Source organism: Sinocyclocheilus anshuiensis, unplaced genomic scaffold (assembly GCF_001515605.1).
Source record: "Sinocyclocheilus anshuiensis isolate Anshui unplaced genomic scaffold, SAMN03320099.WGS_v1.1 scaffold451, whole genome shotgun sequence".
NCBI lineage: Eukaryota > Metazoa > Chordata > Actinopteri > Cypriniformes > Cyprinidae > Sinocyclocheilus > Sinocyclocheilus anshuiensis.
The window spans coordinates 1,183,570-1,201,622 of NW_015549630.1; the positions used below are offsets into that span (position 1 = coordinate 1,183,570).

The 18,053-nt window shown below is 36.4% G+C and overlaps 2 protein-coding genes across 5 annotated transcripts in view; both read left to right on the forward strand.

Moving 5' to 3' along the window:
* piwil1 (piwi-like RNA-mediated gene silencing 1) overlaps positions 1–6,811 on the forward strand; it is a 21,192-nt gene extending 14,381 nt beyond the window's left edge. For both annotated transcript variants that reach the window (XM_016448621.1, XM_016448622.1), the window contains 11 exons: positions 1,276–1,393; positions 1,486–1,600; positions 1,677–1,864; positions 1,939–2,011; positions 2,090–2,290; positions 2,366–2,469; positions 2,688–2,758; positions 4,798–4,951; positions 5,037–5,162; positions 5,773–5,920; positions 6,028–6,811. In XM_016448621.1, coding sequence (XP_016304107.1) covers positions 1,276–1,393; positions 1,486–1,600; positions 1,677–1,864; positions 1,939–2,011; positions 2,090–2,290; positions 2,366–2,469; positions 2,688–2,758; positions 4,798–4,951; positions 5,037–5,162; positions 5,773–5,920; positions 6,028–6,144 — 1,415 coding nt within the window. In that variant the 3' untranslated portion in view covers positions 6,145–6,811. The remainder of the gene's footprint in view (positions 1–1,275; positions 1,394–1,485; positions 1,601–1,676; positions 1,865–1,938; positions 2,012–2,089; positions 2,291–2,365; positions 2,470–2,687; positions 2,759–4,797; positions 4,952–5,036; positions 5,163–5,772; positions 5,921–6,027) is intronic.
* Positions 6,812–7,459: 648 nt separating this feature from the next.
* On the forward strand, positions 7,460–17,669 carry LOC107659612 (syntaxin-2-like). Of its 3 annotated transcripts, XM_016448624.1 has the most exons (12): positions 7,462–8,156; positions 8,239–8,371; positions 8,605–8,685; positions 9,321–9,420; positions 11,296–11,370; positions 11,476–11,549; positions 11,645–11,753; positions 14,818–14,891; positions 15,693–15,830; positions 15,922–16,032; positions 16,478–16,629; positions 16,912–16,993. In XM_016448624.1, the coding sequence occupies exons 2-11, from the start codon at positions 8,342–8,344 to the stop codon at positions 16,613–16,615; spliced, it is 930 nt and encodes a 309-aa protein (XP_016304110.1). In that variant the 5' UTR covers positions 7,462–8,156; positions 8,239–8,341; the 3' UTR covers positions 16,616–16,629; positions 16,912–16,993. The 3 variants fall into 3 exon arrangements, with proteins under 3 accessions (XP_016304111.1, XP_016304110.1, XP_016304109.1); XM_016448623.1 differs by having other exon boundaries at positions 7,462–8,371; XM_016448625.1 differs by lacking the exon at positions 16,478–16,629 and having other exon boundaries at positions 7,460–8,371; positions 16,912–17,669.
* Positions 17,670–18,053: the final 384 nt, after the last annotated feature.

Below are 18,053 nucleotides of genomic sequence, written 5' to 3' on the forward strand. Positions count from 1 at the left end.
GTCATAGCAGCCGCGCCGTCTGTGCAAATACCTGAGCAGTATTTCCAATCAAGACCTTTTTCAGTGAAGTACTCGTCAAGGCAGTACATTATCTGCCCCTGTTCTCGTTGGAAGTTCTTTGCAAAATAGCAGATCTTCACAAAGATTACTGTCCATGCAGTATCGGACAAAAACTAACAGTAACGCGGCATTGCTTATGTCTGTTGACTCGTCCAGCTGTATGGCAAATTAAGGGCTTGCCTTTATTCGTTCCACGAGTTGGCATTCAATGTCATCGCTCGTGTCAACAATTCGTCTAGCCACGGTGTCATCGGAAAGTGGTATTGACTGAATTTTGGTTGCAGCTGCATCACCCAGTAACTCTCGACACATATCCACAGCACTTGGCAAAATAAGTTCCTCAGCTATAGTAAAGGCTTTCTTACTACGAGCAACACCCATATAGCTAGCTTTCAAGGTGATAACGATGTTATGACTTTTTGTTGAGCCTGAAGCCCATCTTTATTCCTTAAAAAATATTATTTTGGCTTCCCAACACAGCCCGGGTGTTTTGAGTTCAAATGTCTGCAGCTTTGATGGTTTTAGCGCCTTATTTGACAAAATTTCTCCACATTCAACACGCTGAGCCTTCGGCTTAGTCTCAGTACCTGCCCTTATAAAACCAAATTTAATGTATTCAGCGTCGTATTTTCTCACCACACACTTCGAAGCTTTTACTTGCACGGGTCTGTCTCCCAAATCTGCTTTTCTTTTCAGAAAACGATCCATATTACAGTAATGTAATTACTGTATCTGATCGAACAAACGTTCAATCTGACGTTGTGACGTGATTGGTGTTGCGATATTTAAATATAAATTAGCTTTTAGATAATGCATCTTGACTTGACTTGAGTGTTTTTGATCATATAAATTCATAAGAACAATTAGATAATTACAAAATAACTAGATTTGTCAATTAAAAAATAAATGAAAATTAATTTGGGTTAGTCTACCACTGCCTACACGGACCACCAGATGGCACTCGAAGGCCCACTAGTGGGCTGCAGCCCACAGGTTGAGAATCACTGATCTAAGACATAGCTCATGATTTGCAAGTTGATGGCCAGTGGTATATGTAGTTTTTTCAGCCTCTGAATATACTAGCATATAGTTGAGATTTAAGCTAATAGACAGAGCTAATAGAGTATGTGGAGTAAATATGGAGTAAAATGAGTTCATGTTTTTTGTCTTCAATTGTAAACAACTCTGATGTGCATGCATTTGTTTCCTGTGAAGGTCTGACAGATAAGATGCGTGCTGATTTCAACATCATGAAGGATCTTGCCTCACACACAAGGCTGAGTCCTGAACAGAGAGAGGGCAGAATTAACCGCTTAATCTCCAACATCAACAGGTATAGATTCTACATGAGCCCTATTGATGTATTGTTTACATTTGCTGTTAATATATCTTATCAACTCTCACATCCACTCTACTTCCCTTTAGAAATGCAGACGTGCAGAATGAACTGACTACTTGGGGTCTGAGCTTTGAGAATCGACTGCTGAGTCTGAATGGAAGAGTTCTGCCCTCTGAGAGGATCATCCAGGGAGGCAGAGCGGTAAGAGAGATGACTTCACATCCCAGCAGCCATTCATAATGCAACAGGCTTGTTAATTTTCATTTTCATCCCTTAGTATGAGTATAACCCATGGACAGCAGACTGGGCTAAAGAGATGAGAGGTCTTCCTCTGATTAGCTGCATGTCTCTGGACAACTGGTTGATGTTCTACACGCGGCGAAATGCGGACGTTGCCCAATCTCTGCTTCAAACTCTCAACAAAGTGTCTGGGCCCATGGGTATCCGCATGCAGAGGGCCATCATGTGAGTTGTGACATTTTGATTGTTAAAAACTTTGCATTTCATTTTCATGTTAGTAATTATTCCTGGCCAAGCAGGATTGAGTATGAGGATCGTCAAGAATCTCTCCTGAGAGCCCTGCAACAAAACGTAGCACGTGAAACACAGATGGTGAGTCTGGCAATCACATGCATGTACGATTTGCATGTCCAGAGCTATTGTTTCAAACTGCTGTTGTGCCTTTCATAGGTGGTGGTGATCTTGCCTACCAGTCGAAAGGACAAGTATGACTGTGTGAAGAAGTACCTGTGTGTGGACTGCCCTACTCCTAGTCAGTGTGTGGTGTCTCGCACCATCAGCAAACCTCAAGCGCTTATGACTGTGGCCACCAAGATTGCTTTGCAGATGAACTGCAAAATGGGAGGAGAGCTGTGGAGTGTAGAAATCCCAGTAAGACTCAAATTATAGCTGTTCTGCTGGCTTTTGCCAAGTGTCAAGATTTCACAATGAATCTTTGTTTTTCAGCTCCGGCAGCTGATGATTGTGGGCATAGACTGTTACCACGATACTGCTGCTGGGAAGAGATCTATCGGAGCACTGGTGGCCAGTCTGAACCAGGGCATGTCCAGGTAATATAATAATTAGAAAATGGCACTGTTTAACTAGATACATTTAAAGTTTGTGCTCAGTATTATGTTGGACTGGTTGAGCAATAAAACAAAAAAGTTATTGTCATGGATAGTACTACAGTTAATAGACTACAGTTAATAAATAGTAATATTTTAGAGACTCGGATTGTGTGATTGGCCATAATTGTTGTATAATGTCGCTTTTGTCACCTTTTTAGGTGGTTCTCCAAGTGTGTCTTGCAGAACCGTGGTCAGGAGATCATTGATGCACTAAAAGGGTCATTGCAAGGTGTGAAATGTTGAAAAATTCTCATATTTGGGTTATTGATCACCTTGTTATTTTACCTTTTCCTACAAGAGGTTGCCGGACACATTAAACGTCATTGCACCGAATAGGGAAAACTAATTTACTCACTAGAGCGCTTTAAAGTCACCATGAAATCAAAATTTTAAATTCATATTTTTTAATTGAATACTGTAGTGTTTATTATAAATAATTTATCCGTGCACTTCATTATTTTTTTTTTTAATTCATGTGCCCTCATAATCTTTAATCAAAAACGTTAACCTCCCCTCCCCCTCAAAACGACTCATCTTCTCTTCCGGTCACGAGCTATGGCGCAAGGGCGGAGCTAGTGACGTGAGGAGTAAACGCTGGGATAAACAACGGGGGGAAAGCTGAAGCTGATGCTTCACTTTATAGCACTGACACCAGTCATGAGGGAGTATGTTACCCCTAAACATTGCAAAGATATTAGGATATTAAGACAACATTACTCTTATGACATCGCAAACTAATTTTTTTCATGAATATGACTTAACATGATGGAGGACGCGCTCAGTCATTCACACTGCTTAGGCATGTTTTGTGCCGTTGATCGTCGTCGTCATCCTTAATAAATAAAACATTTATTCACGCTTGGGTGTCGGCTGTGAATCCAGTGGAGAGAAATCCCCCACCAACTCAGGGCTCTACGCTTATTTTTCTTTTTAGGAGCACTTGTGCTCCTAACTTAAAAAATTTAGGAGCACAGTCAAAAATTTAGGAGCACCAAAATTTGATACAAAAATAGCCTTCCCATTACGAGGTGATATTTGACTCAAAGTGATTTACAGTAGAATTTAGTTTTTACCTTTGTAATGGCATTTTTCTATCTTTATTTAAAGTATGTAATCTTTTGTCAAATAAAAAAAATAAATTATTTTATAAGCTTTTTAAAAATTCTAGATAAAACCATAGAAAACGCAGTTCATTCATAAACGAAACACCGCTGCGTTTGAATGGAGATGCGCAGCGGCTCCGCTGTGTCTTTTGAAACTATTTTCGACGACGAAATAGAGCAAAATCAGACAATAGTGTTATAGTCAGACAATGTAAGTCACTTAATATTAACTTCTTGTCTATTTAACTGTTGTATTAAATCAGTATCACATTTACACACTCCCTTAAAAATCATTAAAATCTGTCATTCATCTTAGCTCATCGCGAGCTCACATTTATAATCAACGAAGCTCTCTACACTGCACAATGAATCTCTTATTTACACCCTGTCTACACTTTGCTTATGAAAGGATTCATGAGATATGTCTGTGATACATTACTCAACGCTGCAAAAACACGTAGAAACCTTTGAAGCTCCCCTCAGTGATCACAATCACAAATATGATGAAGATCTGGTCAGTCGCACTGGTGCTCCTAAATATGTTTTCATAGTCGCACGCAGTAGTTTTTAGTCGCAAATGCGACTGAAATGGTCGCACTGTAGAGCCCTGTAACTGCAAACTGGCATTCAGATCTGCCTCCATTTTGTTAGCAACGCCCCAGCTTCCAACGATTCAATCAATTCCCGAAGGACGAAATCAAGTCCCGCCCTCTAATTTCAGATGCTGTTTCACTCGGATATACGTCACAGTAGAGAAGAAAAGACAATCGCAACTTCCGTTTCATGCCGACTTTAACAACTTTCCAGCATGTAGCTTTTAAATAAACATTGAAAAAGGTGTTGGAAGCTAAATAGTGGTTAATTTATAATAGCTTAAGTAATAGTCTAACTTTAGCTTTTTACTTTTGGCTATTATATTTAGGCTTCAGAATACACAAGTTGTGTTAATTTGTAATCAAGATAATCTTTTAGATTATCTATTATAAGTTGCGTTAAAATACATTTATTTTGGTCACATCTTATTTTCTGCAATAATCCAAAAGCCATTGAAAAAATCTTTTTGGGTTTATTTTCTTTTGAGGGAACTATGGTGACGCTAACCCAGTGGCATACAAAATGATGTCTTGACCGCAGTACTCTATACTGAAGCTGTTTGTCTTTTCAGCTGCCCTGAAGGCCTATCTGAAGTACAACAATTCCCTGCCCTCCCGGATCATTGTGTACCGAGATGGAGTTGGAGACGGCATGCTGCGGAGCGTGGTGGACTACGAAGTCCCTCAGATCATGCAGTCCATCAAGACCATGGGGCAAGATTACGAGTGAGCCACACTTCATGTTGACATATTTACTCTTTGGGGATGTTGAATTCCCTTGGTTGCAATCATGTTTACATTTTTCATACAGGCCCAAGCTGTCAGTAGTGGTGGTGAAAAAGCGAATCAGCTCCAGATTCTTTGCCCGGATTGATGGCAAAATTGCCAACCCTCCTCCGGGGACAGTCATCGACACTGAAGTCACTCGTCCAGAATGGTGCGTATAGTCATTACGCCTGGTCTCTATTCATAAATCACATGGTCTGGGTGGGACCTTAAGAAGTCTTAAAGTGTCTTGCATTCAGTTTTGAATTAAGACCGTGTTTACTTGATTCAAAATATGTAGTCCCAGTGTGTTTTGGGCATATTTTAAATTTTACTCTTGTGCATAAAATCTTTTTTTCTGGTTATTGGTATTTTGGTTGCACAAATTGTATCTTGCCATTTAATTCAGTGTAAACTCGTGTAGCTTCTCTCTGGGCAGCACTGTCATGGGAAGGAAAGATTTAAGTACATTATTTAACACGTTCAATATATAGATTTTACTGATGTCTACACTGCACAGACCATTTTTTTGCATTTATTTAAACACATCGTTTAAGTAAAATCCAATATCAATCAACCTCTAATTCGCATGTATTGATATACTGGTACAGAAATCAATTTCAATAAATATGCATATATTAAGTAATAAATATCTTGAGGTTTTAAAAAGTCTTACATTTGATTTTAAAAACCCAACAGATACCTTAATATTAGCTATTTTTTATTTGTCAAATAATGCAAACTGCTCACATTTATTCAGTACTACATCTGCTTTCACTCAGGTACGATTTCTTCATAGTGAGTCAGGCTGTGCGCTTTGGTTGCGTCGCACCTACTCACTACAATGTGGTGTTTGACAACAGCGGCCTCAAACCAGATCACATGCAGAGACTCACCTACAAACTCTGCCACATGTACTACAACTGGCAGGTAATAACCAATGTAGATCACTACATCAGTATCACAATAATGTTAATAGTCTATAATAATATGTGTCATCTCACATATTCTTTGTGGTTCTTCTTTTTTATCTTAAGGGTATCGTCCGAGTGCCAGCACCATGTCAGTACGCCCACAAACTGGCCTTCCTGGTTGGTCAGAGCATTCACAAGGAGCCCAACATGAACCTGGATGACTTCTTGTACTACCTGTAACCTGCATTGCAGTGATAAGATGCAGGGTCTCGGAAGAATGATAGGCCATTTTTATTAGTTTCTTTTCCAAGTCGATTGAGTTGTGGCGAAAAAGTACACTGTCAGAAGAATCTTTGTTTATATTTCTAGGTATAGTGCTTTCAGAGAGAAGCAGGTACAAAGTTGTTTTCTGTTTGTAATGGTAAATGCATATGGTCCTATTTTTATTTCTGTTCTTGTTCTGGTGTCTTATAAAGATGAAGACCATGTATTTTTGTGTGTAAATGGATGGTTCAAATTGCAGATTTCTTGGATTTTATGTTTAGAGGCCCTGATTGTTAATTGAATTAAGTAAACATTTATTTTCTGGTTTCCAGTATAAAAGATGAATGGTTATGTCTGATTAATACCTTCAGCATTCACATACTATATCATATGCATGTATGGTTTTCATGTTTGTCACAAAATTAAATGTGATCACGTTGCAGTTCTGATACCTTCATTTTGTAAATTGAATTGTAGTGTTGATTATAGCATAAGACAAAAGAAAGGTAAGGAAACTACACAGATCAGAAATGTTGGTGAGAGCAGAAGCTTGGAAAGCTGTAATTTAGGATTGTATTGATGTTTCGAAGGGATGCATCAGAATTTAAGTGCATTGATACGAGAAGAATAAAGCACAAGTTTAACATGGCGTGGTTCTTAATTTGCCATAATTTAGTTCACAGCGAGAAGGATTTGAGAAAACGTTGGCATTATACGAGTTAATGGACAGGTGAAAATGTAATACAAACCTGAGATTATTTTTAGTGATGGGACGATTGATACCGAAGCTCCGACGCAGTTTTCAAAGCACTATTGTATCACTGGTTTGAAAAAAAAATCAGCGTTTCGCATGACTCGTGTTTGACTTTACATTGTCTTGGTTGTGTGTGTACTTATTGGATTCAGTGGAATAGTTAGAATAACCTCAACACCAGACAGAAACTGAATGCACGTTCACACCTCTATTGCATTGTATCATGTTCTAGCTGGGGTCTCGGAGACCCAGAACAGCTCACCCAAAATATTTTTGCTACTACTCACGCGTCATTTATTAATTATGATCACACACTTGTATATTTTATATTATTGATCAATATGTGAATCTGTTGACCGGACTACGCATGACACGAGTTGGCACAGATTAAAAACTTTTTCAACCCATCTGCTCCGCGATGTTTCGGTAGATAGGCTGGAGAAACCGAGTCTGACCACCAGATGTCGCTAATGCGCACTTGTGTTAAAAAGCTTCGAGTAGTAATGAACCGGTTTTCGGCATAATTTGATGAAAGCCTCAAACGGCTCAGAAAGCCTCGGTTTCCCATCACTAATTATTTTGACATTATTGCGGACAACCCAGTTTCCTTCGTTGTCACCGTCTTGTTTAATATCGCTAATTAGTGAAAATAAAAAGTCTTGGGAAATTTCACGAATAGCTGTTTATTAAATAGTAGCTAACTGCAGGTGACGCATGAAGGCTCAGAAAGCCTAATCTCCATTCAGTCGCATATTGTTTATCTTAATGCAGACAATGACACATTCAAAGTAACCGCTTAAAAACGATTGAAAGTGTTGTCCCGTGACAAACAAGTTAATTATACCCGTGTAATTTTTATAAAAAGGCTTAAAGTAGACGGCAGCTTGGCGAACGAAAATTATTTTGATTGGTCCCTTCCGAAGAGTGTTGTAAAAAGTAACAGACATCACGTGACACCGTCTTCTATGTGCTGCGTCGTCAGGACTAAAATTTACACTTGAATAATGACAATGAGAATCGTAATATCCCTTTAATCGAAACACATAGCGAACAGTAAAGAGATATAGAAAAATAAAATAACCTGACAACGCCATGCTGTTTCTATGGTTACTACCGCGCTGTTTCGTGTAGCTGCGCGCACTGTTTTCAAAGAGAAGAGAGCCGTCAGCTGGCGACAGCACGGATGGCAGCCAAACAGACACACAACGCTTCATAACTGGATGCCTCTTTGAACGTACACACCGTATTTATAAGCTTTTATCGATAAGTTACGAACCCCAAAGGTGAATTAATGTACTTTCTCCGACATACATTAGTTTGTCGCGGTCTGGTCAGGACTTGCAATGGACTTTAACGCGCACGGACCGCAAGGGACGTGTACAATCAACAGAAGATAATCGACATTTCAACGACATCGTTATGAGGGACCGACTGGCTGATTTGAATGGGGCAAGTGATTGATTAATAATAAACCAATTAGACTAATTGCTAACATCGGCAATAATATATTGATATCAGTGTTTTTACTTACATAAATACAATATTTTACATAAACTAACACACATTTGGCAGTAACGGTGTTTACTGGTTATGTCTAAGTTACTTCCCATGCTCATATCAGTGTAGTGGTCTTTCTCCATGCTTGATCAATTCTGAATGTGTATCTTTGTGGCTTGTTTTAGGGCAGGCAGAGTGCCAGTGAAGATGTGGGTGTCACTGTGTCCATGGAAAGAGATGGCTTCATGCAGGATTTTTTCAGAAAGGTACAGTCATTCACCTGTATGAAAGGTGCCCCTCTTCTGTACCCTATGTATTGGTGATGGACCGTCCATAGGGATGCATTAAAATGCAGTAAAATTCTGACTGAATAATTTTATTATGAAAATCTGATAATTATTTTCATGTGTGTTCATTACCAATAATTGGCTGATATTGTAAATCTACACATGTTATTTGTATACTCTTATTGGCTTTTATTTTTATATTTTCAATTTTTATACAGTATATACATTTTATATATAACTTGTTTTAGAATTTTTAGTAGCCTACTTTAACTTGTTTTATTTTAGTTGGCTGCCAGGTAATATTTTGTGTGATATTTGTGTTTCAGTTTATTTAAACTTTATTCCAGTTTAATATTTTGTAGTTTTTGTTGACAGTATCACTGAAATCAGCACTTTTTAAATGAATGCATAATTTGAATAATTAATTGAAAAATAATAATAATAATCTTAAATTGTACCACTGATATTAGGCATCACAACATTATAATGTAAAGAGAAATTTCATAACAAAACATGTTGTAACATGCATCCCTAGTAGTTCATGTCTAGAAGCACACTGAAGTAAAACTATTAAAGAATACAAAGTTTTTGAACTTCGCTTTTCTTTATTTCAGGTGGAGGAGGTCAGAGGTGTCATTGCCAAGATCTCCTCCCTAGTGAATGAGGTGAAGAAAAAACATAGTGTGATTCTTTCAGCCCCAAACCCTGATGAGAGTAAGTTACCCTTACTCAAAGACTGTGAAATCTGAGCAAAGTGACAAGGTGGTGCAGGTTAGCAGGTTGAAGTGGTTTATGAACTATCACCATTGAGCCCTTGAGCGAGGCACTTAACCCCAGGTTGCCTTAAGATATCCCTTTGTGTACTGTGAAAGACTTTCACACTGTGCTTAATGGATAGTTCATCCCAAAAATGAAATTATAATTTTTTTACTCAGTCAAGATGTTCCAAGCCTGTATGAGTTTGTTTCTTTTGTCACAAAAGAAGATATTTTGAAGAATGTGGGTAACCAAACAGTTGATGTTAGCCATTGACTTTGACTGAAGAAAAAAAAATACTATGGAAGTCAATCGACTACCAGCAACTGTTTGATTAACAACATACTTAAAAAATATCTTCATTGAGAAAGTAGGTTAAAATGACACCACAGCTAGTTTATACTGATTGTTATTTGAGTTGTAAATTTATCCAAATTACTCACTTCATTTTAGCTTTCAACCTCTTTGTTTTATTACGTAATGGACGTCATTCTCCTGTTGTCTTTGAGCGCACATTCAAACTTTCTGTCATTCATATCCACACACACACACAAAAAACTGATACTCAGTTTAGACATGAACAAAGAAACGGTTTTATAACTCTCTGTCCAGCAGCACATAGCCTTATAACAGCACAAGACCATGGCCTTCCTCTGTCGGAAATATCACATCACATTACTCTATACAAGTACACCACTGGAGCAGCCAGGAAACTGCTTTAGGGAAAACATTTTTCACATGCATTGTACACACACACACACACACACACACCGGCCAAAAACATTTGTAATATCTAGCCAGTGTTCATGAGGGATTGTGAATGGTGTCTACTCATATTGACTATATGTTCATAAAATCATTAAAACTATAGGGAAAAGAGACCTCTTAAAAGTTACCATAGGGAGTCAAGTTTGGGCATGCAAGGAATTGTAGTATTCCCATCACATTCTTAATTTTCAGAGAGTATGTTGGGTTAGTTTTGCTGTTACTTGCAGGGCATGTGTAGAACATGCAGGCAGCAATGTGAGATTGAGATAAAGACATCAGTGAGGGTGTGACTGAGTGTTTCTGCAACGAACTCCATGTAATAATGGATGTGTATTATTTCTCCTTTTTAAGAGTCAACAGAGCCATCTATAGTCACTTTTCTTCCAAATACCTGCCTTCATTTTATATTTTCACATATACCACCACAATATTTCTCCAACATGACACATCGTAATGTAAAAGTGCTTTATAGGGGCACAGTTTTTCTGGAACGGTTATCTGTAAAAAAAAATACATATTTTGATAGCTGATGGTTTATTTGTAGTCTAGCATGTATTGAGTTGTATATCAAGTGAACATCAGGCCCTGAAATATCAGGAAGAAGCCTCCTATGTAATTGAATCTTTTAAATAAATGATAATATTTATATACAATATAGTGCAATAGAAATATATTTACTGAAAGAAGTCTCTTACGCTCACCAAGGCTGAATTTATTTGCTCAAAAATACAGTAAAAACAGTCATATTGTGAAATGTTTTTTTTTTAAGAAACATAATTGTGATGCAAATACTCCAGCCTCATTACTCCAGTCTTCAGTGTCACATGATCCTTCAGAAATCATTCTAATATGCTGATTTGCTGTTCAAGAAACATTTCTTTGTAAAATGAATGTTGAAAACAGTTGTGCTGCTTAATATGTTTTGGAAAATGTAATATAGCCTTTTTGATGAATAGAAATCTTGTAACATGAATGTCTTTACTATCACTTTTTTGCCAGTTTAATGCATCCTTGCTGAATAATATTATTAATTTCTCTTATTCTAAAATATGCCTTTGCTTTCAGGGACAAAAGAAGAGCTGGAACAACTCACAGTGGAAATCAAGAAGCATGCCAACTTTGTCCGGACCAGCCTCAAATGTGAGTTGGATGTTCTGCTTCTGTCTGTTGAGGAAAGTGAAGATAAGTGCACCAATGCACTTGGAAAAGGAAATTAAATAAGTTCCCATCTATTTTTCTTCTTAGCAATGCAACAGAATCTACCTCCAGATGAACAGATGAATCAAGCCTCAGTGGATGCCCGCATTCAGAAAACACAGGTGTGAAATCTTTGTCTCTTCTTTTTCATCCAACTATCCAGTATGATCATTTTAATCCCAAATTGATTTATTGCTCTTATTGTATCTTTTTTTAGTACACTAACTTGTCACGCAAGTTTGTGGAGGTCATGACACAATATAATGAAGCCCAAATGTCCTTCAGAGAGAAAAGCAAAAGCAGGATTCAGAGACAGCTGGAGATCAGTAAGTCACACGTTAATCTTTATACATTCACAAGCACATATGTACATATGATACCTTAAAACTAGCCCTGTAAGCTAGACCATTAACAGCTGACAAATTTCCACCTTAAAAGGATACATTTATTTTTGTTTAAAAGGATTGTGCATATATATTAATAAAAACCCCACTTATTGTCTCTGAGAACTATTTTTGCTAGGGATGAATGATATACAGTTGTGCTCATAAGTTTACATACCCCTTGCAGAACGTGCACAATGTTAATAATTGAAACAAAGTAAGAGGGATCATAAAAATTGCTTGTTTTTTATTTAGTACTGTCCTGAATAAGCTATCTCACACAACAGATGTTTACATATACTCCACAAGACAAAATAATAGCTGAATTTATAAAAATGACCTAATTCAAAAGTTTACATACCCTTGAATCTTAATACTGTGTGTTGTTTCCTGGATGATCCACACGACTGTTTTTATATTTTATGATAGTTGTTCATGAGTCCCTTGTTTGTCCTGAGCAGTTCAACTGCCTGCTGTTCTTCAGAAAAATCCTCCAGCTCCTGCACATTCTTTGGTTTTCCAGCATCTTCTTCATATTTTTTTCATTTAGTACTGGACTTCAGAAGCTACATAAATACTTACATGTTCCCAGAAGACAAAATAAGTACAATTGACCCTGATCATCTAATTTAAAAAGTTTACACCCCCCGTCTCTTAATGCATTGTGTGGCCTTCTTGAGCATCAGTACATGTTTTCACCTTTTGTAATAGTTATGCATGATGAGTCCCTCAGTTGTCCTCAGTGTTAAAAGATGGATTTCAAAATCATACAGTCAATGTTGGAAAGGGTTCAAATATGCAAGATGCTGGAAAACCAATGCCGATGCTGAACTGCTCAGGACAAACAAGGGACCCATGAACAACTATCCCAAAATATAAAAACAGTCGTGGATCTGCTTTCAAAAGTGTATAAAAAAGATATTGTTCCAGATCCAATGATTGCCATTTTTGGGGTGATTTCTGTACTTTCTTTTAGTACATATGAAAGACTTGCAAAGAGATAGATTTTTCAGAGGTAGAAACTTGACATTGTTCCAACATTCGATGTGTTGCTGAGTGAACTAGCGGGCATTATTCATATTGAGAAGTTACGATTTATTAACAATGATAAGCTAGATATATTTTGGAAAATATGGAAGCCTGTATTAGATCACTTAGGAATGTGATAACTCTATTTATTTACGCTGGTTTTTATACTGCATTATACCTTTGTAACTCTTACCTAAATATTATTATCTTGTTATTGTAGTATTTTTGTATTTACTTATTTATTTTTTATATATTTATTTATTTTTTCCTCACACCCTGCTGATGTTATCGCTGTGATCTGTTTGGAACTCCTTTATTTTGTGCATCAGAGATGTTTATTTGTAACTACTAGTATACCGTACTATCGTTTTCTTTTTGGACCTTTGTTCTGGAAAAACAAATGTCATATTAAAAAACTAAATAAAGTAAAAAAAAAAAAAATCCATTATAAATAGCTTCAACTTATTTTTAATCTTATTTTTTAAGCAGATTTTCCATTCCTGAAAAAAAAAAATGTTAAAAACACCCGTGGATCATCCAGGAAATGACACATAGTGTTAAGATTTAAGGGTATGTAAACTTTTGAATGGGGTCATTTTTATAAATTCAGTTATTATTTTGTCTTGTGGAGTATATGTAAACATCTGTTGTGTGAAATAGCTTATTCAGGAAAGTACTAAATAAAAAAAAAAACATGCAATTTTCATGATCCCTCTTATTTAGTTTCAATTATTAACATTTTGCACATTCTGCAAGGGGTATGTAAACTTATGAGCACAACTGTATTAGTACCAAATCAGTTCTCAGGCCAATATTAGAGATTTTAAAAATGTCCCAGGTTGATATTGGACATATATTAGCTAAAATTGGATATTTAATTGTGCAGCTTATTTCCTCTTTTTCATATGTAGATTACTTTGCCCGTCATTCACTGCTTACTTAAAATTAAATGTCAAAAACACTAATTTATAATTGAATAGTTTATCATTTATTAACACTATTAAATGTAATTTCATAATAAATATAACATTTTCATTGTTAAATTGTTCAATAAGGACAAAAATATTGCCTAATCATTTTTGTCTACTTCCCCTCTTTTCACCTGACATGCTGCATTTGAAATTTATTTTGAGTAACTTGTGGTCAGACATGTAGTGCATACCTCTGAGTAGAGTATGTGTATGCGTGCGTGTGTGTGTGTGAAGTAGTCCCAGTGCCAGAGGATTAATGAGGTACTTTCTGTGCTTTACGACACATGAAACTGAGCGGGTTGTCACCTGAGACTCTAAGGCAAAGTGTTACCTGGGCAACAGGGCTCCAGAGATCCTGCTTTACCTCTCTGCACAGTAGGCAAGGAGCAGAATGTCATGTGATAGGATAATGAGTCATCAGTCATGTGACTGATGTGATTTGCATAAAGACCCAGTTACCTCAACTTTGCATTTGAAACCAATTTCCATTAAAAGTTGTGTGATTTGTTAGGAAACATTTGTTGAAACTTTATTTCAATGATGTGTATTTTATATATGTGATTATATATTGTATGTGTATGGTATGCTTTTTCCTGGTTATAAATATGAATTTAAGTGCTGGTCATTGCTCAGGGGTCATATTATATATATGAGTGTGTGTGTGTGTATTTTTCCAGCGGCCTTTACATTGATGGTTTCAGCCATTGTAATGTTCTTTCTCATTTTCCCAGCTGAATCAATATGGTCCCCAAGGCGTACTTAACATGACCACACACACTTACACAAACTTACAAGCACACGGTACACACATACACTGTTCCATGACACAAAGCCAAACAATTATACAAATGGACTAGCCTATTAGCAATTGCTGGTCATCATTTCATGTTTACCCTTGACAAATTCACACACACACAGCCATTTATCACACAAATAATGACCTAAACAGGATTGGCCAGTTTGTGAGAAGAGTGTTTCACTAATCTATTAGACTCTGAATCTTGTAGCTGGAAGAATAACAACTAATGAGGAATTGGAAGAGATGCTGGAGACTGGAAACCCTTCTATTTTCACCTCCGATGTGAGTTTGCTTCGTAAAATGACTCTTTCCAGGCTTACTGGATGTTGAAGGAGGAAATATTAAAATACTGCAGCTCTCATCCAGAGCCAGCTTTCTTTGGCTTCTCAGTTTTCTGTTAATGTGGCATGACATGAGAGCAACACATTTTTCAACAATTAGCACCCTCTGCTGGCTGTTTCTTTGCACTTTCTATAATTATCTGTTTAAACTTTAAAGGGATGGCTCAGCCTCAGATAAAAATAATAATTCTGTTGTTAGCATTTGCCCCCATGTCCTCTCATATTTATAACATGGAGTACACAGTGAAAAATTTGAACAATGTATTGGCCTTTTTAATATGCAATTTCACTTCAAAGTTTGGGGTCTATAAGATTTTTGAAAGAAGTTCCTTCTGCTCATCAAGGCTGCATATATTTGATCAAAATAGAAAGTTCATCCTTGCTGAATAAAATTATTAATTTGTTTAAAAAAAAATTACTGACCCCAAATTTTTTAATGGTAGGGTACAAAATGGAGACTTTAAAAAGGACACCAAAAAGTATCATTTAGTGGTCGATATGATTCTCTAAAGACTAAAGTGGTCAACATGACTTCCCATTTTTTGTAATTAAATGAAATACAGTTCTTTACTGTTTCTCCTTTAGTGTTTTTTAGAAGAAAGTGCTTTAGGTTTTTAAAAACATGGGAATAAGCACATGACAAAATTGTCTCATTTTGGGTGATCTGTTCCTTTGTTTTTATGCTGTGTTGTCACTGTTTTGAAGTTTCTAGTGTCTACTAAAAGATGTCCTGTGTTTTCAGATCATCTCTGACTCTCAGATAACTCGTCAGGCCCTTAATGAGATCGAGTCTAGACATAAAGACATCTTGCGGCTGGAGTCCAGCATTAAAGAGCTTCATGACATGTTTGTGGACATGGCCATGCTTGTTGAGACCCAGGTGCAGTATACAGTAATCAGTGATAGTTTGTTCACTTATTAGTTAACCTATACAGCATTAATTCATGAACTCACTTCTTTATGTTGTACAGGGTGAGATGATTGACAACATTGAAAAGAATGTAAACAATGCAGTAGAGTACGTCGGCCAAGCTAAAGTGGAGACCAAGAAAGCTGTGAGGTACCAGACGCAGGCACGCAGGGTAAGAAGAAAACCATACAGATGTTTTAGAAGCCACAATATAATACTGCTTCCAATAGGAATATGTAATTAGGCTGTGTTGGTTTTGTTCATTAACTCTTTAGCTTTTTTTTTTCTTTCTTTTTTTTGTAATTAAGCAGAAAATTACTGGAATAAATGCCTCAAAAGGAGGCTCAATATTGTGCTCTGTTAAATGTTTTAGATTATGGCTGACCATAATCTGTCACTAATTTATGCTAACCCGTCACTAACCATAGAGGGCTTTCTATATATACATCAGATGTTTCAATTGATGCTTCAGAAATAATACAGGCCTTAATTAAATGAATATACATTTTATGAACACATTCAGCTTTATCCTTTCACAATATGTGCTACAAGCTAAAGAATATTCTACAGAATTTTAAAATGCAATAATTGTAACACCTGCTTTTTGTCTTGTACAGAAACACATTATTCTTGCTCTTATTGTTTTGGTGGTGCTCACTGTGGTCGCACTCATTGTTGGCTTATCTGTGGGCCTGTCTGTTAAAACCAATACTAACTCCGCCTCGTCCAGCTCTAATGCAGCCAATCCTTCCTAAGCATGGTTTCCAAGGTAACCCCAGTGCCCAATCACTAACTATTTCATCTACTATCACTTTGTCTCTAATTTAACCTAGTTTGAATATGGTGACATTCTTTTTAGGAGAAATTATTTTAATGGGTTCAAAGAAAGATTCGCATATATTCTAATCAATTCCAGTTAATTTGCTTATAACCAGTGATGCAAATGTTTTTGCTAACAAAAAACAAAAATAAAGGTAAATTTACATTTAGTAATTCATTTCATACATAGTGGATCTTCCTCTGTTGTTTTTTTTTTATCTGTCTGTCATAGAAATTGGTCTGTGTTGCCATTTGTGGAGCCGTGTGCAGCATCATTCTTCTCATCCTCATCCTCATTGGAGTGTACAGCGATTAGTCACCTAGAGCAAAACTTTATTCCCTTTAACATTACTGTGCCTTTGAGAAAAAAAACAAAAAAAGAGAAGAGAAGAATTAGTGTTTTTGTTTTGACTGAAATGTAAAATGGCCTGCTGCATACAATAACTCAAAAACTGCTCTTCAATTTATTACCGGTGAATTTTGTAGAAGATGGCACTGATTTATGGTCGAAGACTTTCCTTTTTGACATTGCTTTGCCACTTCACTACAGCAACCAGAGGTAATTTTCCGTCTTTTTATTTATTTACTGCTGGTGAATACATTTTGCACAATTGAGTAATGTTTTGTAATAATACAATATGTAACATTGGGTACTTCATGCCTTGGGAGATCCGACTGACATTGTGGAGTTAAATAAAATCCAGCAAAGTGCACAAGATATATTTTATTAACAAAAAATTATGTTTGTATTCAAGAGTCACAAGTTCATTTCAGCTTTTACACAATGGTTTGACAGTGTTTGATATGACAGCTGGCTCCACACAATATGATGTTAGATCTGTGAACAACAATGTTACAAAACATCTTTTTGTCACTTAATGTTGATCCTTTTTGTATCTTACATATGACTGTGTCTTACAGGAAGGTAACCATACAGTCAAATGCTCACAAAGTGTATTGTAAAATAAATGTGAGTTGCTCACTGCTCAAAGCTGTCATACTGTCTCTTTTTGTTACTGGTGAATGTTTATCACATATAATAGTGTTCAAATGTTTGTACAGAGAGAGACAGAAAGAAAGAAGTAGAAATTAATACTTTAAGGAAGGATGCATTAAATTGATTGAAAGTGGCAGTACATATATATATATATATATTACATTGTTGCAAAAAATGAAATTTAAAAAAAAAAATCTATTTCAAATAAATGCTAAACTTTCTATTCATCAAATAATCCTGAACAAAATGTATCACAGTTTCAACAAAAATGTTAAGCAACAAAACTATTCAACATTGATAGTAAGAATTGGTTCTTGAGCAGCGAATCAGCATATTACAATGTATTTTTTTTACATGATCTTTTTGTACTATGGTAT